Source organism: Peromyscus eremicus, chromosome 1 (genome assembly GCF_949786415.1).
Source record: "Peromyscus eremicus chromosome 1, PerEre_H2_v1, whole genome shotgun sequence".
In the NCBI taxonomy this organism is placed as follows: Eukaryota; Metazoa; Chordata; class Mammalia; order Rodentia; family Cricetidae; genus Peromyscus; species Peromyscus eremicus.
The window spans coordinates 122,341,715-122,365,559 of NC_081416.1; the positions used below are offsets into that span (position 1 = coordinate 122,341,715).

Consider the following 23,845-nt stretch of genomic DNA (forward strand, 5'->3'; position numbering starts at 1 on the left):
CCCAAAGAGAAGATCTCAACCTCTCCCCCAGCTGGTGAATTGGCAGGGCGCTTGTGCCAGAGAAAGTGACTGGCTTCCCTCCTGTCTAAGTCAAAACAAAGGAGGCTGCAGGGCCAAGTGGAAACTTGGCTCCTTTTTTGGCAATGGCCAAGCGACTCCTTTCATTCTGAGCTTCAGACCAGCCTCGGTGGAAACTGCAACAAAGCCAGGCCACATGGGAAGGCTTCCAATGCTCTCTATGAAATGCAAATGGCCCTGCATTCTGTTTTCCAAGGGGTCTGTTTGTTGTTCTCAGCACAGGGCTTCAAGGCAGGGTAATGTGACCATGATTCCAAGTCCTCAGCCCCCTCTCCCGTCAAGACAGCGTAGCCAAGAACCTGTAATGCCTGCTTCACAAGTGAGTGGCCCAGGCATTTCTGTATTGGGAGACAACCACGTATTGAATTCCCACTGTCTTCCAGGTCCTGAGCAAAGTGTTCTGGTTTCATTAAAGTGAGTCATCTCCCTCAGCACTTGGGATTCCCTGCCCAGTCCCGCGGGCCAGGTTATTTGATGAGACCCGAGGAGGCACCTCCTGAAAGATCAATGGGGGCGAGAGAGAAAGGAGACCAGGCGCGTAAAGGAAGACAGAGTCAGTCTGAGTTGCGTCGAGGTCTCCTTTATTGACTGGGTGTTGAGGCTTATAAACAGGGCTTCAGGCAGGGAGGGGGAACAGGGGAAGCACGGAGAGAAGGATGGAAAATTCCTAAGGGAGGGTGAGGTCGCTTTGGTCCCAGGCCCCTGCAGCTGGCTGATTAGCAGGTACTCCAGGAAGTTGTACAGCCCGAGGTTAGGCCAGGAACTTCCTGCCTTTGTAAGGTTTGATAAAGTAAGGACACTGCTGTCCGGAATCGGTCCCCAACAGTTCCCCCTCTTTTCTCAAAAATGGACCAAGTCCATGTGATCGGGGTGGCTAAGGTCTGAGAGAGTCCCTGTCTTAGGCTACACAGGGGGCTTCCCACACTCGGCAGCATGCCATGTTGAGCCGGTCTCGGGCGACCTCTGTATGCTGTTGTCTCCGGCATGGGCCCTGTACTATTCCCGTCATTGAGTACCCTCTAGCAGGACCGTGGGGACGTTAGGGCCTTAGGACACTGAATCTGAGTCCTTGATGGGGCTCCTGGCTGGCCTCCTCGGAATCTACTCTGTGATAATGAATCGAGACATGTCGTGGTAAGGCTGAATCAATCTGATTTTTGATAAACTGAATCAACCACTGAAAGGCCCAGGGACCAAAGGTCAAACCACCCGTGCTGATTTTCAAACTCGCTTTTGCTTTGAGCCAGCCTTTCCCTTAATTTTTCCATCGATTCCCTGACAATACCAGTGTGGTCGACATAAAAGCAGCATTCTTCCTTCAAGGCTGCACATAATCCCCCCTCCTTTAAAAATAGTAAATCCAGACCTCTTTTGTTTTGTAACACAACCTCAGAGAGCGAGGTTAAAGATTTCTCCAGAGCAGAAATGGATCTTTCTATGACCTCTAGGTCAGTAGTCATAGCCATTTGTGACTGCATAAGGTGGTTGCTCTGCACGAGAGCAGTAGTTCCTGTACCAATTCCTGCAGTGATGCCCCAATACCTAACAAGAGGGCAATAGTCATAGACACAGGTTCTCGAGTGTATCTGCCTCTCTGCTCAAAGAATTCCATATCAGAGACTAATTGGACCAGAGCATAAGAGTTTTCCCATTATCAATGGCAAAGCGAGCTTCCCCTTATTTAGTTTTTGCCATCTGCAAGTGTGTCATGGGTTCCGAGGTGGATATTGGAATTCTAGCATCCTCAGTTTAGTGGAACCCAGACATGAATCATCATTTAGTTAAGACATCAGTGATATAAGAGCCAACAGTAATTAGCAGAAGCACAAGGCCAAAAGCCTTATGATGGCTGACAGAGTTCCTTATCCTCAAGCAACTTGGAACTTTATCTCAGGTTCCCTATGACAAGAAATTCCCTTTTGATCTAACATTCTGGGGTGTGGGGGGGGAAACAGGGGCGATGTTTTCTCTCTTCTGTAATTACTTCCTGCTGACATTGGGACGTTGTTGTCAAGGCCCTGGAAAGCCAGAATGTTAGTCAAAGACAAGAGGGAACGTTTTATTGACCAGCTGAAGAGATGGTATGCATATCGGCTGAATTGGTCCATATCAGCTTTCAGCAAGTTCAGGGCTCATGGTCATTTGCAGTAGGTTGTCACCAGCAAATGTTGCTTGGATGTATCTGTCAGCCAAGTGGAAACCTGTTGAGATAGATATAAACTAGGAACAGGAGTTAAAACTTATGAACTTATTTGGAACTTTTAGACCCATAGTCTTAGTAATTGTAGTATTATCAATTTGCCCTGAAATCCATAGTGTCTTTTCTATCTAGAGAACCAAGAATAGATTAGACTGAAATTTCCTTGGCCCAATGAAAAGCATCTGTAAGTCTATATTTAGAACCTTTTTTAAAGAGACTTATTAGCTTTAATTAATTAATCCATTGGCCAATCAATTACTAAGCTGAGAAAGCTATAGCTAGCCCAGTCATCAATGTCATCAAAGATCTGAGAAGGATAAACTTTACCTGAGTGCAGACTTTTAAGTCTATTTAAAAAACAACATAGACTATTCATTACCCAGACTGCCATCATCCCAGGCTCCTATAGTCTTTATAGTGTTGGCAGGACAGGTGTCAGGACAGCATTGTCCACAATTCAGGTGGCATCTTCTTGTCATTGTTCCATTTCTTCTTTGGAGACCTTGGGAGTCATTGCTAGGAGCTGGGGAGCTCAGAGTCTCTGTTTGCTATAGTAAGCTTTTTATCAAATATTGTAAATACCATATTCATCAGATCTTTCACAGGTTTGAGGACCATTATCTATTAAATGTATCTGAGCCAAACAAATCTAGGCCTAATCTTGAAAATATCTCTAAGTTTGGTAACAATAACCAGACCAATTTGTTCTCCTATAGATATATTAGTCAAATATACCTCTTAGTTTTTTTTTTATATTAAAATAAAACAGTTTATGCTTTAAACTAGTATCTGAATAGCCAGGTGACTAGTATTAACTTGCATTTCTTAACATAAAGGACATGCAAACTCAGACATTCAAAACCAAACATACATGTGGCCACATTTTTCATTCATACTTGTAGACAGACATTTTTACAACTATGACCCTTTGGAGTCTCAATGTAACAGCAGAATAGCAAGACAAAGAAATATGAAACATGTTTCATTTTATATGTATATATATATATCTCAAGTCATTTTTTATAAAAACATTATATTTTATCTTAACCAGCAATAATTTGAAACCAAGTCTCTTAAATGATGGCAAGTATTTGTAACCCACTGAACTCAAATGACCAAAACCCATGTAAATTTTTATTTTTCCTGTGGAAACAAAAGCATAATTTTCCCAGTATCTTGAACTGGTAATTTAACATTTCTTTTTAAGCAATATCAGGACAGAGAAGGGTTAACAAGAGAAGCTGCTGGCCGGCAGAAGAGACCTTGAAGTTATCACAGTAAAGGAAGGGAGGGTCAGATTCTCTCTTTAGTGTTCACACAGTTTTTGTCAATTGCAGGCAGTCCCCATTGCCCTGTCCAAAGCTCCCATCTTTGCCCGCCTGTACCGAGAGCACGCACCCCCACCCTCATGAGAGCAGCCAGCTGGCTGCAGTCCTGATAGCAAGAGAGCTAGGGAGGGACGGAGATGGCCTTTGTTATGCCTCTCTCTCCTCCTCTTCCTCTAGGAAAATAAGGGAGGTTAGCAGACAGAAACAAATAACATTTATACAGACAATCCAAGAACCGGAACATCAGCACTGAGATGACGGCCTCATTCACAGCCAGCAAGCCCCTCTTGCAGTATGCAAGCCCCATCTGGCAGAAGCTACCTGTTTATCTCAGTTCAATCGGGGAGTGGGGGTGGGGAACTCAGTTCCCTCTATTGTGGCTCACACATCCTTCCAGTGGGCTAGGCAAAGGTCTAGTAGAGAAGAAGGGAACTGTCCCATAGCGTCCGTCACAGTCAAGTCAACAATGAGAGCAATTAATACATTACACACAAGACCAAGGGCACACGAAAAAACTTTGCCCCAACAAGACAACCAACAAAGCTCCAAGAACAATGACAGCCTGACGTGCTCTAGGGGGGGGGGGGGGGGGGGTAACCCTCCAGGCTCAATCACATCAAAAACAATCCAGACTCGAGGATCTCTGTCCTTGATCAAACAGACATCAGGGGCTTCCACATCCCTGTCAGTCAGACATGCACCTTTTTTTGTGGTTTTTTTTTTGTTTTGTTTTGTTTTTGTTTTGTTCATACACTTTATTATTCTGTGACAGTTCTCTCTCTACACAGCTTCTATTCTGCTCTCATGTCTAGCTCCTTTCTTGACTGATTTCTCTATATTTATCTACCTCTAGGTTCTATCTTAATTCCTTCATATAGTTCTGACCCTTCTAGGTTCTCATCTATCTAGTTCTTTCCCCTATCAGCTCCTCTCCCATCTCCTTCTCTTTCATCTGGCTCTTTCTCATCTTGTTCTTCCCCATCTGGCTCTTCCTCATCTTCCATCTCGTTCCTCTAGTCCTCTCTTTTAGCCCTTCGATCTAGTTCTTCCCCATCTCAGTTTGTTCCTCTCAAGTTCTTACCCATCTAGTTCTTCCATTCTCTTTTCTCTTTTCCTTTCTGTGCCCTGGAAGTCCCGATATATAAAAGGGAGGGTCCAAGCTAAACTGTGTAAAGCTATTACTTAACATCCACCTCTCCTAGGCGGTGTCTCCTTGTGGAATTTACCTTAAGTCAGGAGACTTGTATGTGGGTGGTTATCACTGTTAGTCCTCGGAAACTGGGTGACCACCTGGGCGGTGTCTCCTTGTGGAATTTACCTTAAGTCAGGAGACTCGCCTGTGGGTGGTTATCACTGTTAGCCCTCGGAAGTTGGGTGACCACCTGGGTGGTGTCTCCTTTAGTCCTTGAAAATGGCTAGGGGAGATATCTGATTCCAGAGAAAGCCTTTCCTGGGGCTGTTCTCCAAATGCCTGGAATGTGTGTGTCTAGAGAGTGATCAGTGCACATTGTTAGCCCTTCTTAGGGAAAAATCAATTGGGAAAACTATGAAGCCACACATGATTTTTATAACAGAATACAGCTGATATATAACAAGCCAAGTAACACCAAAAACTCCTTAGGATTTGGCTTCCTCTGGAGGAATTCCCTGATTCCTCCAGGTAGTGACTTTGCCATAACCAGCTGAGTTTTTAAGATATATTCCTGCGGCCTGCAGCAGTTCCCCTTTTTTCGTTTAGTTAAACAATTTTTTTTTTCTTTGAAGAGAAGGAGAGAGTAAAGTAACAATGATCACAACAAAACATATAAAAAAACCCACAAAATGGCTCTGACAAATTCCCGGGACAAAATACAAAGTGGCACTTCCTCCCATTGTGGGGGAAGATACCCAAAGATGCTCCTAAACCAAATCGTCACCTCTGAGGTGGCCTTAGGGCTCTGGGACGTCTCCCTTCGCCGCCAGGTTCACTGTCTGGACACGTCTGTCCCAGTGAGAGCCTGCAAAGTACAAATCGATCGACCGGTACAAAACAAAAGTCCATAAAAACTAAAAAAGGCGTCGGGGACATTTTCCCCGTCTCTGATTAATTTGTTAATATCTTTTCCAACCTTGTTCCAAGTCAGAGGGTGAATTCCTGGTCCATTAATCACTAACCAGGGACATTTCTCCTCTGCATATTGGAAGAATTTTATCAAATCCTTTCTCTTAACTCTTATTCCTCTCTCCCTAAGATTACCTTTTCATCTCCTTTAGAAAAACAGCCTCTTTAGATAAATTTTTGCCCATGATCGATGGGACGACATACTTACCTCAAGACTCTCCCGCGTTGCACGAGTGATGCAGTCCGGGCGTCTCTACCCTGATCCTCTCTGGGGCCCCTTCCGTTGTCCGTCGTCCGGCAGGTCACCGTGCCTTGAGCCCCACGTTCGGGCGCCACTTGCCCAGTCCCGCGGGCCAGGTTATTTGATGAGACCCGAGGAGGCACCTCCTGAAAGATCAATGGGGGCGAGAGAGAAAGGAGACCAGGCGCGTAAAGGAAGACAGAGTCAGTCTGAGTTGCGTCGAGGTCTCCTTTATTGACTGGGTGTTGAGGCTTATAAACAGGGCTTCAGGCAGGGAGGGGGAACAGGGGAAGCACGGAGAGAAGGATGGAAAATTCCTAAGGGAGGGTGAGGTCGCTTTGGTCCCAGGCCCCTGCAGCTGGCTGATTAGCAGGTACTCCAGGAAGTTGTACAGCCCGAGGTTAGGCCAGGAACTTCCTGCCTTTGTAAGGTTTGATAAAGTAAGGACACTGCTGTCCGGAATCGGTCCCCAACAATTCCCTACCCTTGTTGGACCCCAAAGTTTAGGGTCTCAAGTGGGTGCCCCAAGAACCCAGACTCCAGTCCAGTTGATGCAACAGCACAAGGATTTATTAAGCTTCTATATAAGGGCTTCTCTGCTCCCAAGAGCAAGAGTTGCATCTTACTGCAGCCCCATAAGGGCTTTTAAAGGAAAACCCCACAAAACTCACAAGATTACAATTCCCATACAATTTCATGGCCTGATCACGGGGTGATCACAGAGGGGGTACAGTTACGTAAACCTCAAGGGGGTTATCAGGGCGGGAGTGGAGCTTACACACAGGTCATGGTGGTCCTTCCTGGAACACCTGCAACTATCCCAGTTACAGTTGAGCACATCTCTTAACAGAAATCTCTTTACATTGTTATATTGTTACAGGGGTGATTGAGTAGTGGCTGAGTCAGGTGGCCCTGGGAACTAGATTTTTAGTTTCTCATTTCCTGGTGCTTGAAGTTTCTCTCTTCCTGAGGCTTGGGGGTGTAAGCCTGAAGGGCTAGGGTCTTTCACCCTGTCGACAAGGAGATCAATGCTCTGGACTTTTTTTTCTTTGTATTTATTTTATGTTCAATTTCTTTCCACACCACACATTTTTTTTTTCTTTCCTTCTCCTCTGCAGTATTTTTTTTTTCTTCTTTCACCATTCTTCCTTTCTGGTTCAGGGGCAACCTTTGACTTTTCTGGGAAGATCATCTGGATGTGACAGCAGAGCTCAGGTGTGGGGGGATCCCCCCAGGAGTCCTGTAGATGCTGTGACACATGCTGGGCGCTCTGCTCACCTGAAAATGTCCTATAACCCAAGAATCCGTGAGAGCCAAAGTGACATTTTAAGTTTTCTCGATTGGTGGGATTAACAAATCTACATCTAGGACTTCTGGGTGAGATGGTGGGTGACATGCTCCTTCTGTGTGAGCCGGTCAAGAGGAAGAATTGGTGTAGGAAAGAGTAAACTTGATTCCAAAGGAGGACGAGTTTGGGAAACGTAGGAAGGCAGCAATAGAGTAGCTGAAAACGTGGGCAGGCTTGTATCTGTCCCTCCAGGAGCTCTGCAGATGCAAATGTTAAGCCAGCCCTTTCGCTCATCACTCAATCTGCTCTAGGATCCACTGGCCCGCCTCATCATGTGGATTCTAGGCACGGGAGCCCAAGACACTGTTCTCATCTGTCCATCTGCCTATAGCTGCAGCGTAAAGAATTCACGTTTAGCCCTTTGCTCAATTGGTAGACTGAGTGAGTCTCCCCCCACCCTCAAATGTAGACACTAGGCAAGTGTCAAGTGTGTCCGTCCGTAACCTCTGACAGAACTCACCCCTTTGTCCATTCTTCACAGCTTTAACCACAGAGGGAAACCACACGAAGAGCAATGTGCATGCAAACGCTGGGGCCTGTGAGGCTGGTCTGGTGCCCTGAAGCTCTTGTTTACTGGAAGCGTGTCACAAACAAGTCCGTAAAACAACTGAGTCTCCATCTTAGAATCTGAAAACTTGTCAGCAGGGAGGCAGTGGGCTCAAATGGCTAGCTAATCACCACTAATCTCCAACCCTCATGACATCCAACCAAGGTCACATTCCTCCTTCTCCAGCCTCAGGGGTACTCCTGTTCCCAGCTGGGCACACCCTAGCATAGCGATGGATATAAAAGAAACTGGTGACTGCATTGTTATGTCTACAGGGCTGCCAAAAGATTTTTTTTTCCCACTTGTCTGCACATTTGCACTACATGATCTTAAAACCACACACACCTGCCATATGCAAGTCTGTTTACTAACCTAGTCTGTATGTCTAACCATGCAAGAGAAATGGGAGAGAGACAGGGAGAGCTGGGGAAGGGAGAGGGAAGGAGAGAGAGAGGGAGGGAGCCAGCCTTGTGTGCTCCAACCTGGCTTTGAACTCCCTATGCAGCCAAAGATGGCCTTGAATTTCAGTTCCTCCTGCCTCTGTGAAGGGGCCCCAAAATAGCATGACCACACAGCAGCCATGACAGACTTAGCGGCCTAGACACAGCCTTAAACTGATACCACCCAGGGGTGAGGAAGTACCTGACATCCCAAACATTCCAATCATTAGATAGGGTGGCCAGAGGTCCTTGAGTCTAGCACACACCTGTTTTTTGTTTTACAGATACCCCTCGACAATTGTCAGCCAATCAGGGTCCTGGACCCTGGAAATCCCCCCACCCCAACCTCTGCTATGATAAAAACTCTGCCCGACTTGAGCTCAGGGTTCTCTGCTCTCACTGCTGTGTTGGACAGACAGAGGGACCAAGCTCTGGAGCTTGAAATAAAGGCTCTTTGCTTTTACATGTGGGATTTGGTCTCCGTGGTGGTCTTTTGGGGGTCTCTGTGATCTGGGCATAATACCTCCATTTCTCAAGTGCTAGAAACTTGGCATGTGTTATGCTTGGCTTATGTGGTATTGGGGATTGAACCTAGAGTTTCCTGAGTGCTGGACCAGACAACTTGAGCTATATACATCCTCAGCTCTAGCCCTATGTGGATATATAGTGCTCCCAAACAACTGAGCTACGCATATCCTTAGCTCTAGCCCTATGTGGATATATAGTACTCATAATGTTTAAAGAAGAAATGTGAAAAGAAGACATTTCCCCACAATTTTTATTATGCTTATTAAAACAACATATTAAAGCAGCGGGGTGGAAGAGAGTGCCTGGTAGAAACACAAGAAGTTCTTACGCTCTCCTTCTTCACCCCAGGTACCTCCTTTTTCCTCACCCCCAGGAGAAATGCCACTCTTAGTCAGCCTCCCCACAGTTACTAGGTGCTTTTGAGACAATTTTTGTTTGGTTGGTAGGTTGGTTGGCTTGGTTTGTTTTGGAGACAGGGATTTTCTGTGTAGCCCTGGCTGTCCTGGAACTCTGTACACCAGGCTGGCCTAGAATTCAGAGATCAGCCTGCTTCTGCCTCCAGGGTGCTGGGATTGAAGTGTATGCCACCACATCAGGCTGGCTTGCTTGTTTGACTTTGGTTTTGTATTGAGACACTAGCCAGGCTGGCCTCGTAGCCAAGTTGGCCTTTGTCAGCTACCCCCAGCAAGCCTCAGATGCCAGCTGGAAGAAGAGCCTGGTGAGATAAGGTACCATTTTTGCAGGCATTGGGTTAAAAAACTTCCAGACTCTGACCTGGTGGTTTATTCTTCTTACCTATTTAAGCACAATAATACGTTTGAAGGAGGGTTCCATGGGATAATTATCACAACAAAGCTTTAGGCAGAGCTACATAGAAACTCCCCAGCAAGATAGCAAAGCACCTGTGACATTTACAGTAAGAATGAGTTCTGTTGGCTGATAAACAGAGCTCAGGGGTAGGGCCTAGAGGAAGACAAGGATGGATTCTATTGGTGGAGGATGCAAAGTCATGGGCCCTCCTGCATAGGGATGAGTTCCATTCATGGAGAGACAAAGCCCAGGATTAGAGCTTAAGGACGCTCAGGATATTGGGGGATTCAGGCAGAGGTTGTCCCTAATAGGATCCACCAAGTTGTTTGGCCACTTTCACTGACTCTCCAGGTGACCAGGCATCATTCCTTCCTTCCTTTCTGTGAAGAAAATCGGCCTGTGTGGTCGACAATCCTGGTTTCTCCAATGCTCACTCTAAGCTGTGCTTCCAACAGGCCTGGACCGCCTCTCTGACCCTCCTGTCTTGACCTCCGAAGTGCTGCAATTAGGAGCTTTCAGCCCCATGCCTGAATTAGGGATTTTGCGTTTGTTTTTAGTGTTGGGGACAGAACCTACAGCCGGCCTGGTGCATGCTAGGAAGTGCTACCACTGGCCACGCCCCCATCACCTTAGCTGTCCTCTTTCTGTGCCCCACCACACTGGACCATGTCCCTCCCTTCGTCTTTCCAGTGGGATTGGGAAACATTCAGGGATGCTGAGTGACTCACTGGGGACGCTGGTGGTGACTCCTCTCTTAGCATGTTGGGGCCATCATACTGAAATGCTCCCTTTTCAGAGATCTGCAGGGCAGGATCCCACGGTACGAGGTGGAGTCAGGCTTGGCTTCTTCTGAGGCCTGCCCTTTTGGCTGGCAGCCAGCTTCTCAGGGGATCAGAATTCCCACAGCCATGTATCTGTCTTTTCTGTCTCTTCCTCGGCCGGAAGCCAGCTTTACTGAATTAGGGCCCAAATGTAACATTGTATTCATTTGCGTGAACTCCCCGCCCTGCTTCCTTCTGCTACCTCGGCTGCTGGAAACCATCTTTCTGCTCTGAGTGTCTATGAGACCCACTGGACCTGGGTTATATCACTTACTATGGTGTCCTCCAGTTCTAATGCTGTGACGGCAGGACATAGTATTTCCCTGTGTGCACCATATTCTCTTTGCCCACTCATCTGCTGATGGATCTCTGGGTTGATTCCATATCACTATTAAGATTCTTAAATACATTTAAAAACAGAAACTACCAGCTAATGCAGAAATCCTGTTAGTAGGTGACTAACCCAAAGGAAATGGAAACAAGTGAGAAAGGCTGGTTCTTTGCTATATACTGTCTGAGAACTGAAAAAGAGTGGATTTTTTTTGGTAATTTTGGATTAACAAAGAGGGAATTGTTTGGGTGGGAACTCCACCTCAGCCCCTGGCACACTGGCATCCTATACCCAAAGAGTCCGGAATGTTCTGGTGGAAGGTCCACCTCAGCTCCTCTTCCCCATCTTTTTCCCCAAATCTGCCCCTTCAAAGCTCGCCAAACATAGCTTCTCCCCCAAGAAGGCTCAAGACCACTCCCACAGGGTATATAAGCTGCATCTCAGAAAACAGACAAGTGGTTTTCCAGTCTCTTGTCCCTGTCTTCTCTCTGTGGGGCCAGAGAATCACCTGGGACTGCTTTACCCATTAAACCAGGGCTTTTTCTTTTCTTTCTTTCTTTCTTTCTTTCTTTTTTCTTAAGATTTATTTATTTATTATGTATACAGCATGTATGACTGCAGGCCAGAAGAGGGCACCAGATCTCATTACAGATGGTTGTGAGCCACCATGTGGTTGCTGAGAATTGAACTCAGGACCTCTGCAAGAGCAGTCAGTGCTCTTAACCTCTGAGGCATCTCTCCAGCCCTTTTCTAATTCAGTCTGATTTGGTTTGATTTGGATTGCTGAGTTGGCAGAGAGATTTATCAGGGTGCAAAAAACCTTTCAGGAACGCCTTCAGTATTTCTGTTTGAGGGAGAACAGCGGACTTCAGGTAAAAAATCTACACTGTCAGTTTCCAGTGTCCCTGCCTGACGGGTGTATCAGGGCAATCGTGAATCATGACATTAAAACTGTCTGCTAAGGAGTGATCATGTAACTCCTGGCAGGAAGAGCTGGGCATGGGAAGCCGAGAGCTTCAAAGATACATGCTCAGAAAGAGCCCTTTCTGCAGCTAAGAAGCAGCTAAGGAGGCTGGGAGGGAGAGCCATACCGTGGTGCAGGTAGTGTGGAAGAGGACGGGGTCGGCACCGGGTAGTGTGGAAGAGGACGGGGTCGGCACCGGGTAGTGTGGAGGAGGACGGGGTCGGCACCGGGTAGTGTGGAGGAGGACGGGGTCGGCACCGGGTAGTGTGGAGGAGGACGGGGTCGGCACCGGGTAGTGTGGAGGAGGACGGGGTCGGCACCGGGTAGCGTGGAAGAGGACGGGGTCGGCACCGGGTAGTGAAGACAAAATTGAAGACACGATCCCTTAAGTTGAGCTGTTTGGCATGTGTTGGTCTCTACTAATTCCACTCTGCAGTCGTTAGCTGTTGGGGACCGATTCTGGACAGCATTGTCCTTACTTTATCAAACCTTACAAAGGCAGGAAGTTCCTGGCCTAACCTCAGGCTGTACAACTTCCTGGAGTACCTGCTAATCAGCCAGCTGCAGGGGCCTGGGACCAAAGCGACCTCACCCTCCCTTAGGAATTTTCCATCCTTCTCTCCGTGCTTCCCCTGTTCCCCCTCCCTGCCTGAAGCCCTGTTTATAAGCTTCAACACCCAGTCAATAAACGAGACCTCGACGCAACTCAGAATGTCTCTGTCTTCCTTTATGCGCCTGGTCTCCTTTCTCTCTCGCCCCCATTGATCTTTCAGGAGGTGCCTCCTCGGGTCTCATCAAATAACCTGGCCCGCGGGACCGGGCAAGTGGCGCCCAACGTGGGGCTCGAGGCACGGTGACCTGCCGGACGACGGACAACGGAAGGGGCCCCGGAGAGGATTAGGGTAGAGACGCCCGGACCGCATCACTCGTGCAACGCGGGAGAGTCTTGAGGTAAGTATGTCGTCCCATCGATCATGGGCAAAAATTTATCTAAAGAGGCTGTTTTTCTAAAGGAGATGAAAAGGTAATCTTAGGGAGAAAGGAATAAGAGTTAAGAAAAAGGATTTGATAAAATTCTTCCAATATGCGGAGGAGAAATGTCCCTGGTTAGTGATTAATGGACCAGGAATTCACCCTCTGACTTGGAACAAGGTTGGAAAAGATTTTTTTTTTTTTTTTTTTTTTTTTTTTTTGTGAAGGTAGTTCTCCAACTTTATTTGACACTCTGCAGCTTAGTTCTCATCCACATTGACTGTCTGTAGATTTTTGAATGTGGTAACAGGTACGTAAGTTACCAATGTGTAGAGCTTGTTTGGTGAGTCCTCATCCTCATTACGTTTTCTGGACAAACGTACACGGATACGGTATGGAACATTCCTTATTCCTTTGGCCCAGACGGCTTTATTGAGCCTAGTATCAATGCGCACATCTGGAGTACCCATCTCCTTCATGGCAAATTTCCGGATTTCTTTGAGTGCCCTAGGGGCACGCTTCTTGAAGCCCACTCCATGGATGCGCTTGTGAATGTTGATGGTGTATTCTCGGGTCACCACCTCGTTGATGGCAGAACGGCCCTTCTTCTTCTCGCCACCCTTCTTTGCGGGAGCCATTCTGCCGGGCCCAAGTTGGAAAGGCTGGAAAAGATATTAACAAATTACTCAGAGACAGGGAAAATGTCCCCAACGCCTTTTTTAGTTTTTATGGTGTGATTAGAGATGTTCTAAAGGAAGCAGAGGGAGATGGGCGTGTTTCACATTTACTAGCCCTTGCAGAGGATTTTCTCTCAAACTCCCCCTGCCTGACACCCAAGGGTCCAGAGGTTTATTGACATCTACCGGTAAGAGCGCTCTCTGTCCTGTCTGTGTCTCTGTCATGTTACTTTTGTTTTGTACCAGTCGATCGATTTGTACTTTGCAGGCTCTCACTGGGGCAGACGTGTCCGGACAGTGAACCTGGCGGCGAAGGGAGACGTCCCAGAGCCCTAAGGCCACCTCAGAGGTGACGATTTGGTTTAGGAGCATCTTTGGGTATCTTCCCCCACAATGGGAGGAAGTGCCACCTTGTATTTTGTCCCGGGAATTTGTCAGAGCCATTTTGTGGGTTTTTTTGTTATGTTTTGTTGTGATCATTGTTACTTTACTCTCTCCTTCTCTTCAAAGAAAAAAAAATTGTTTAACTAAACGAAAAAAGGAGAACTGCTGCAGGCCGCAGGAATATATCTTAAGAACTCAGCTGGTTATGGCAAAGTCACTACCTGGAGGGATCAGAGAATTCCTCCAGAGGAAGCCAAATCCCAAGGAGTTTTTGGTGTTACTTGGCTTGTTATATATCAGATGTATTCTGTTATAAAAATCATGTGTGCCTTCATAGTTTTCCCAATTGATTTTTCCCTAAGAAGGGCTAACAATGTGCACTGATCACTCTCTAGACACACACATTCCAGGCATTTGGAGAACAGCCCCAGGAAAGGCTTTCTCTGGAATCAGATATCTCCCCTAGCCATTTTCAAGGACTAAAGGAGACACCACCCAGGTGGTCACCCAACTTCCGAGGACTAACAGTGATAACCACCCACAGGTGAGTCTCCTGACTTAAGGTAAATTCCACAAGGAGACACCGCCCAGGTGGTCACCCAATTTCCGAGGACTAACAGTGATAACCACCCACATACAAGTCTCCTGACTTAAGGTAAATTCCACAAGGAGACACCGCCTAGGAGAGGTGGATGTTAAGTAATAGCTTTACACAATTTAGCTTGGACCCTCCCTTTTATATACCGGGACTTCCAGGGCACAGAAAGAAAAAGAAAAAAGAGAATGGAAGAACTAGATGGGTAAGAACTTGAGAGGAACAAACTGAGATGGGGAAGAACTAGATCGAAGGGCTAAAAGAGAGAACTAGAGGAATGAGATGGAAGATGAGGAAGAGCCAGATGGGGAAGAACAAGATGAGAAAGAGCCAGATGAGAGAGAAGGAGATGGGAGAGGAGCTGATAGGGGAAAGAACTAGATAGATGAGAACCTAGAAGGGTCAGAACTATATGAAGGAATTAAGATAGAACCTAGAGGTAGATAAATATAGAGAAATCAGTCAAGAAAGGAGCTAGACATGAGAGCAGAGTAGAAGCTATGTAGAGAGAGAACTGTCACAGAATAATAAAGTGTATGAACAAAACAAAACAAAACAAAACAAAAAAGGTGCATGTCTGACTGACAGGGATGTGGAAGCCCCTGATGTCTGTTTGATCAAGGACAGAGATCCTCGAGTCTGGATTGTTTTTGATGTGATTGAGCCTGGAGGGTTACCCCCCCCCCCAGAGCATGTCAGGCTGTCATTGTTCTTGGAGCTTTGTTGGTTGTCTTGTTGGGGCAAAGTTTTTTCGTGTGCCCTTGGTCTTGTGTGTAATGTATTAATTGCTCTCATTGTTGACTTGACTGTGAGGGACGCTATGGGACAGTTCCCTTCTTCTCTACTAGACCTTTGCCTAGCCCACTGGAAGGATGTGTGAGCCACAATAGAGGGAACTGAGTTCCCCACCCCCACTCCCCGATTGAACTGAGATAAACAGGTAGCTTCTGCCAGGTGGGGCTTGCATACTGCAGGAGGGGCTTGCTGGCTGTGAATGAGGCCGTCATCTCAGTGCTGATGTTCTGGTTCTTGGATTGTCTGTGTAAATGTTATTTGTTTCTGTCTGCTAACCTCCCTTATTTTCCTAGAGGAAGAGGAGGAGAGAGAGGTATAGCAAAGGCCACCTCCGTCCCTCCGTAGCTCTCTTGCTATCAGGACTGCAGCCAGCTGGCTGCTCTCATGAGGGTGGGGGTGCGTGCTCTCGGTACAGGCGGGCAAAGATGGGAGCTTTGGACAGGGCAATGGGGACTGCCTGCAATTGACAAAAACTGTGTGAACACTAAAGAGAGAATCTGACCCTCCCTTCCTTTACTGTGATAACTTCAAGGTCTCTTCTGCCGGCCAGCCACTTCTCTTGTTAACCCTTCTCTGTCCTGGTATTGCTTAAAAAGAAATGTTAAATTACCAGTTCAAGATACTGGGAAAATTATGCTTTTGTTTCCACAGGACCTCAATAAGTGGTCATAAAACATCCCAAACTTCTCGATCTAAGTCTCCAGGTGGCTTCTTTGGGGGCAATCTGGGCATAACAATGGGTTTTGGTCATTTGAGTTCAGTAGGTTACAAATACTTACCATCATTTAAGAGAATTGGTTTCAAATTATTGTTGGTTAAGATAAAAAATAATGTTTTTATAAAAAATGACTTGATATATATATATAAAAAAAAATGAAACATGTTTCAGATTTCTTTGTCTTGCTATTCTGCTGTTACATTGAGACTCCAAAGGGTCATAGTTGTAAAAATGTCTGTCTACTCTACAGGTATGAATGAAAAATGTGGCCACATGTATGTTTGGTTTTGAATGTCTGAGTTTGCATGTCCTTTGTGTTAAGAAATGCAAGTTAATACTAGTCATCTGGCTATTCAGATACTAGTTTAAAGCATAAACTGTTCTATTTTAAAAAAAACAAAAAAACAAAAAACTAAGAGGTATATTTGACTAATACAATTTGTTCTATAGGAGAACAAATTGGCCTGGTTATTGTTACCAAACAGAGATATTTTCAAGATTAGGCCTAGATTTGTTTGGCTCAGATACATTTAATAGATAATGGTCCTCAAACCTGTGAAAGATCTGATGAATATGGCATTTACATTATTTGATAAAAAGCTTACTATAGCAAACAGAGACTCTGAGCTCCCCAGCTCCTAGCAATGACTCCCAAGGTCTCCAAAGAAGATATGAAACAACGACAAGAAGATGCCACCTGAATTGTGGACAATGCTGTCCTGACACCTGTCCTGCCAACACTATAAAGACTATAGGAGCCTGGGATGATGACAGTCTGGGAAATGGATAGTCTATGTTGTTTTTTTAAATAGACTTAAAAGTCTGCACTCAGGTAAAGTTTATCCTTCTCAGATCTTTGATGACATTGATGACTGGACTAGCTATAGCTTTCTCAGCTTAGTAATTGATTGATCAATGGATTAATTAATTAAAGCTAATAAGTCTCTTTAAAAAAGATAAACAGGTTCTAAATATAGACTTACAGATGCTTTTCATTGGGCCAAGGAAATTTCAGTCCAGTCTATATTTGGTTCTCTAGATAAAAAAGACACTATGGATTTCAGGGCAAATTGATAATACTACAATTACTAAGACTATGGGTCTAAAAGCTCCAAATAAGTTCATAAGTTTTAACTCCTGTTCCTAGTTTATATCTGTCTCAACAGGTTTCCACTTGGCTGACAGATAAATCCAAGCATCATTTGCTGGTGACAACCTACTGCAAATGACTATGAGTCCTGAACTTGCTGAAAGCTGATATGGACCAATTCAGCCGATATGCATACCGTCTCTTCAGCTGGTCAATAAAACGTTCCCTCTTGTCTTTGACTAACATTCTGGCTTTCCAGGGCCTTGATAACAACGTCCCAATGTCAGCAGGAAGTAATTATAGAAGAGAAAACATCGTCCCTGTTTCCCTCCCACCCTGGAATGTTAGATCAAAAGGGAATTTCTTGTCATAGGGAACCTGAGATAAAGTTCCAAGTTCCTTGAGAATAAGGAACTCTGTCAGCCATCATAAGGCTTTTGGCCCTTGTGCTTCTGCTAATTACTGTTGGCTCTTATATCACTGATGTCTTAACTAAATGATGATTCATGTCTGGGTACCACTAAACTGAGGATGCTAGAATTCCAATATCCACCTCGGAACCCATGACACACTTGCAGATGGCAAAAACTAAATAAGGGGAAGCTCGCTTTGCCATTGATAATGGGAAAACTCTTATGTTCTGGTCCAATTAGTCTCTGATATGGAATTCTTTGAGCAGAGAGGCAGATACACTCGAGAACCTGTGTCTATGACTATTGCCCTCTTGTTAGGTATTGGGGCATCACTGCAGGAATTGGTACAGGAACTACTGCTCTCGTGCAGAGCAACCACCTTATGCAGTCACAAATGGCTATGACTACTGACCTAGAGGCCATAGAAAGATCCATTTCTGCTCTGGAGAAATCTTTAACCTCGCTCATAAGAGGTCTGGATTTACTATTTTTTAAAGGAGGGGGGATTATGTGCAGCCTTGAAGGGAGAATGCTGCTTTTATACCGACCATACTGGTATTGTCAGGGAATCGATGGAAAAATTAAGGGAAAGGCTGGCTCAAAGAAAAAGGGAGTTTGAAAATCAGCACGGGTGGTTTGACCTTTGGTCCCTGGGCCTTTCAGCGGTTGACTCGGTTTATCAAAAATCAGATTGATTTGGCCTTACCACAACACGTCTCGATTCATTATCACAGAGTAGATTCCGAGGAGGCCAGCCAGGAGCCCCATCAAGGACTCAGATTCAGTGTCCTAAGGCCCTAACGTCCCCACGGTCCTGCTAGAGGGTACTCAATGACGGGAATAGTACAGGGCCCACGCCGGAGACAACAGCTTACAGAGGTCACCCGAGACCGGCTCAAAACGGCACGCTGCCGAGCGTGGGAAGCCCCCTGTGTAGCCTAAGACAGGGACTCTCTCAGACCTTAGCCACCCCGATCACATGGACTTGATCCATTTTTGAGAAAAGAGGGGGAACTGTTGGGGACCGATTCCGGACAGCATTGTCCTTACTTTATCAAACCTTACAAAAGCAGGAAGTTCCTGGCCTAACCTCAGGCTGTACAACTTCCTGGAGTACCTGTTAATCAGCCAGCTGCAGGGGCCTGGGACCAAAGTGACCTCACCCTCCCTTAGGAATTTTCCATCCTTCTCTCCGTGCTTCCCCTGTTCCCCCTCCCTGCCTGAAGCCCTGTTTATAAGCTTCAACACCCAGTCAATAAACGAGACCTCGACGCAACTCTGACTCTGTCTTCCTTTACGCGCCTGGTCTCCTTTCTCTCTCGCCCCCATTGATCTTTCAGGAGGTGCCTCCTCGGGTCTCATCAAATAACCTGGCCCGCGGGACCGGGCAGTTAGCTTTGTGAGTGAATAATTTCAGGAGACGGAATGGAATCTTGGGGCAAGGAGTAATTTCTTGTCAACAGATCATACAGTCTCTGAGCCTTTCTAGCATCAGGCTTGACAGCTCCTGGATTCGGGACTCAATGCTGTTGGAAGCCTGTAAAGGCAGCACGGAGTGGACTCTTTGGACCCCAGTCTTCCTCCCATTCCTAGGAATGTATCCCAAGGAACCAACCAGCTCCTGTGTAAAGATGCACACTGGACTGGAGCTGAATTGATTATACTAGTGAACGATGAGAAAGGACCGCTAGTCTGAAAGCCGCTTACCCAGTGAATCTTCGGACAGTTGATTGCATTCATAACACACATGCATGACCAAGGAGATAAATTTATCCACGTAGTGCCGGGAAGGATACTTACACCAGTTGAGAGCTAGTCATTGTGCAGAACACAAACAAATTGTCAGCTGACCCATCTTGCAGGACTCTTGGCCTTTTGTGGTGTTTGAACCATGGTAACATTCCATCAGTTGCAGAGAATTTCAGCAAGTCAAGCCGCTCTTCTTAGACTGAAGGGAGCTCTGTCCACCGGAGGTCTGTGCAATGAACGCCTCCTTCCAACTGCCAGGGCACTTTTCTGTCCATTCACAAAGCCACTGGGTGTGTGTGTGTGTGTGTGTGTCTCTCGTGCGCGCCCTCCTGCTCAGGGCCTCCTGAATGTTTGACAAGCACTCTCTCTCTGAGCTGTCTCCCTTGCTCACTTCAGGGTTCCTGTCTGTAAACTTCTGAGCCTTTTTCTTTCTTTCACTTCTTGGTGCTACTTGTGACTTCTTAATGTTCTCCCATTAGTAACGAGTTAAATAAAAGTGTAAACACACGTTGTTCACTTTCTGTCACTAGGGCTTCAGAAGACAGGTGCTCAGGACTCTGTCTATTTGGGCACTCGGGATTTTATTTGACCTTTTCTTGAAAGGTACCCTAAACCACTGAGAGATACTTAAGGTTCCTATCCAATGCTTAGAGGTTAGTTTCAAATAGTGTGTAAGGAAAAGTGGCTCTGGGTCTGGTGGTGCACACCTGTAATTCCAACCCCCAGCAGGCTGAGACAGGAGGATCAGGACTTGGAGGTCAGTCTGGACTACACAGTGAGACCCTGTTCCAAAAGCAACACTGGCCCCAGCCCCACAAAACAACACACACACACACACACACACACACACACACCCAAGTCCCCAACCCATGCAAAACAACCCAGGCATGGAATTACAATTTCCAGCACTGTGAACACCACTGTGTCTTGTGTTTATCTCAGGATGGGCTCTTGGGCAAATTTAATTATCTCAATTCTTGTTTTATTGTTTAGGCTTAATGTGCATTACTGGTGAATAAAATGATTTAAAACAACTAAGGAAACAGGAATCAAAATCTGGGACATGTCATTCTTTTTAATCAAATCCTGACTGATTCAGATCCCTTCTCCTTCCAGTCTGGGGGATTTAAGGTCAGGAAATGACTCTGAGCATAATCCTGCCTTCCACAAGGGGAGGGAGGCAGCTGGCCCTTGAAGAGCTCTGGTGAGCAGGTGGCCCTGGGGGACTCTGCTGGCCTGTTGGATGGAGAGATGGATGCACAGGCACACATGTGTGTGCACACACACAACTGCAGACTTCTACACATGCCTAGGTGTTTGAAAGAAAGTGTTGTGATATTTGCAAGATAGTCTGAAATGCATGAGCAAAGAAATGACAGAGCTTGAGGGATGGAAAGCTCTATTAATATATATGCAATGAAGTAGAAAAAGTGTGAGTGAATGAATCGAGGTATGAGAAAACCTGGGCTCCCAACCTACTCATCTCCAGACAGACAGACAGTGAACTAGTCAGCCAGCCCACTCCCCTTTATTAAAACCCACAAGGGCCCTGGAGAGATGGTGTGGCTTTAATGGCTCCTCCAGAGGACCCAAATTTGGTTCCCAGCTCCCACAATGGGGCAGCTCATGATCTGCTGGAACTCCAGTTCAGGGAATTTGACACCTCTGACCTCTGAGGGTATCTGTATTCACATGTACACACCCATACACACAATCAAAATTTAAAATAATTAAAAGTTTAAATGAAAATAATAAGATAAATCTTTAAAAATAAAACCCACAATGAAGCAATGACAAAAAGGCAAATAGCCCAATTTTTAAATTGGCAGAAGGATTCGAGCAGGCATATTTTCAAAGACAGCATACAATGCCCAATATGAACATCAAAAGGGCTCAGTGTTGTTAACATTAAGGCACAAAAGGGCAAAACCATGATGAGGTGTGGCTTTCCATGTGCTAAACGGTCAACTCTCAAAAATTTAGACTGTTCACAGTGAAGCAAGTCTGTAATCCTCACGTCCAGGAAGCTGAGACAGGAGGATTATCACAAGTTCATCATCATCATCATCATCGTCATCGTGATCATCATCATCACAAGCCTCGACTACATAGTGGTTCCAGGCCATTCAAAGCTGCAGTGTGATCTTGTCCCAAAAGGAATAATAAGGCCAGGTGTGGTGGTGAAAGCCTTTAATCCCAACAGAGCGAGTTCCAGAACAGCCAGGGCTACATAGTGAGACCCTGTCTCAAAAAAACAAAAAAAAAACAAACAAACAAAAACAAAAACAAAAACAAAAACAAAAAAAAACCCCAAACAAAAACCAAACCCACTAGTAATAGTAACAATAAAATAAAATAATAATAACAATTTCTCTTAAATCAGATAATAGTGAGTATTGGTAAAGATGTATGTAGCAAGCCCTACACTCTGGTGGGAATTCACATGAAGATTGCATCTTTTTCATTAGTCACAGCATCCAGTATATGATCCTTGATTTCCATCCACTCCTTGATTTCCCATCCATTAGTGAATAATTGTATAAAAATGTGTCATGTCCACGCAATGTAATATTGGCCAGCAATGAAAAGGATCAAAGTACTGACACACCACATATATAATGGTGGTGTACTTTATAACCCCTTCACTCAAGAAAGAGTGACAGGAGGTTCACAAGTTCAAGGTCATCCTCAGCTACATAAAAAGTTCAAGGCCGACTTGGGCTACTTAAGGCCCTGTCTCAAGAATGGGGGAGCGGGGAGGAGGAGGAGAAGGATTGTGGGATGGAAGGCGGGAAGAGAAGTATTTCCAAAATGCTAAGCAAAATGATAATAGAGGATACCTCTGGCTGCAAAATAACAAAATGCAATCAGCCTTGTGATGCAGGAAAGCTGGTTCAAAAGCTGCAAGTCCATTCAGATCCCAGCTCAGCTGCCTTTTCTGGACATGTTTCCCACCTTCCACTCAGGCAAGAGGAGTAGTCTGAAGACAGTTGTAGGGTATTTAGTTGTTAACTACAATTTCATGGGGTCAGCTCTATTAATCTAGAGGAGGATTTGACTTAGTAAGGGCAATGATTTGCACTCAGTAGATGTAAGATAATGTCTTGCAATCCTTAGGTAGCAGAAGTTAAACTTAAAAGTTTGCTTAGGGCTTTGAAGGCTCTTGGACTAATTATATCCTAAATTTCTGGTTAAGGGAACTAATTATAGGGAGAGTGGATGGGGTGGGGGTTAAAGTACTACGAATAATTAGAGGGATGAATACTCAGGTGTTTTTTTTTATGTTTCTTGATGGTTAACTATTTTGATGCTGTTAGTTGATGGGAAGCTAGTGAGTGAGGTAGTGTAAAATTAAGTGTATATAGAAGAATAGGTTAGTAAGGCTCTTATAGCTTTAGAGATAGCCTTGATAATGCAATTGTTTTATTTATTTTTTATAATTAATTAAAAAAAAGATTTACTATGTATACAGTGTTCTGTCTGCATGTATCCCTGCAGGCCAGAAGAGGGCACCAGATCTCATTACAGATGGTTGTGAGCCACCATGTGGTTACTGGGAATTGAATTCAGGACCTTTGGAAGAGCAAGCAGTGTTCTTAACCTCTGAGCCATCTCTCCAGCCCCTTTTGTTTATTTTTAAAGATGTATTTATTTTATGTGTATGGGTATTTTGCCTGCATGCACCATATACATGCTTGGTGCCATGAATCCCCTGGAGCTGGAGCTACTGACAGTTGTGAGCTGCCATGTGGGTGCTGGGAATTGAACCCAGGTTCTCTGGAGGAGCAGCCAGTGCTCTTAACCACTGAGCCATCTCTTCAGGCCCCAGGGCTATTGTTTTTAATAGTTCAGTAATAATTTTTCTTTTGGAAAAAAAAATGTCAGTGAGAGTAGACCCCTTAATGACAGAAGTACTATTGGAGTAGTTAATAATATGATGGATATTTTATTTTATATTTGTGAAAGGGATGAAATAGATATATCCTAGTCAGTTTTATGTAACTTGACATAAGCTAGAATCATCAGAGGAGTGTGCCTCTATTAAGAAAATATCTCCATAATATCTGACAGTTTGCAAGCCTGTAGGATATTTTCTTAATTAGTGATTGATGTGGGAAGGCCCAGTTTATTGTGGGTGGTGCCATCCCTGGGTTGGTGGTCCTGGGTTCTATAAGAAAACAGGATGAGCAAGCCATGAGGAGCAAGCCATGAGGAGCAAGCCATGAGGAGCAAGCCATGAGGAGCAAGCCATGAGGAGCAAGCCATGAGGAGCAAACCATGAGGAGCAAGCCATGAAGAGCAAGCCAGTAAGCAGTACCCTGTTGGGGAATATTATTTTAAGGTGTGCTACTTTGTTTATGTTGCATTTATTTAACTCTGTGAAGCTGTGATACTTTGCCTGTCTAAAACACCTGGTGGTCTAATAAAGAGCTGAAAGTCCAATAGCAAGGCAGGAGAAAGGATAGGTGGGGCTGGCAGGCAGAGACAATATATACAAGGAGAAATCTGAAAGGAGAAGAAGAAGTAGCCAGAGAAGGAGGAGGAGCCATCCATCTAGCTACACAGCAAGTCACAGAGTAAAGGTAAGATTACAGAAGTAAGAAAAGAAAAGGCCCAGAGGCAAAAGGTAGATGGGCTAATTTAGGTTAAGAAAAGCTGACAAGAAATAAACCAAGCTAAGGCCAGGCATTTATAATTAAGAATAAGCCTCCATG

The 23,845-nt window shown here is 45.3% G+C and overlaps 1 protein-coding gene across 1 annotated transcript; it reads right to left on the reverse strand.

The window, feature by feature from the left end:
* Window positions 1-12,937: 12,937 nt before the first annotated feature.
* Window positions 12,938-13,369, reverse strand: LOC131902291 (large ribosomal subunit protein eL31). Its single transcript, XM_059253314.1, has one exon. The coding sequence runs from the start codon at window positions 13,345-13,347 to the stop codon at window positions 12,970-12,972; it is 378 nt and encodes a 125-aa protein (XP_059109297.1). The 5' UTR covers window positions 13,348-13,369; the 3' UTR covers window positions 12,938-12,969.
* Between the last annotated feature and the right edge of the window lie 10,476 nt (window positions 13,370-23,845).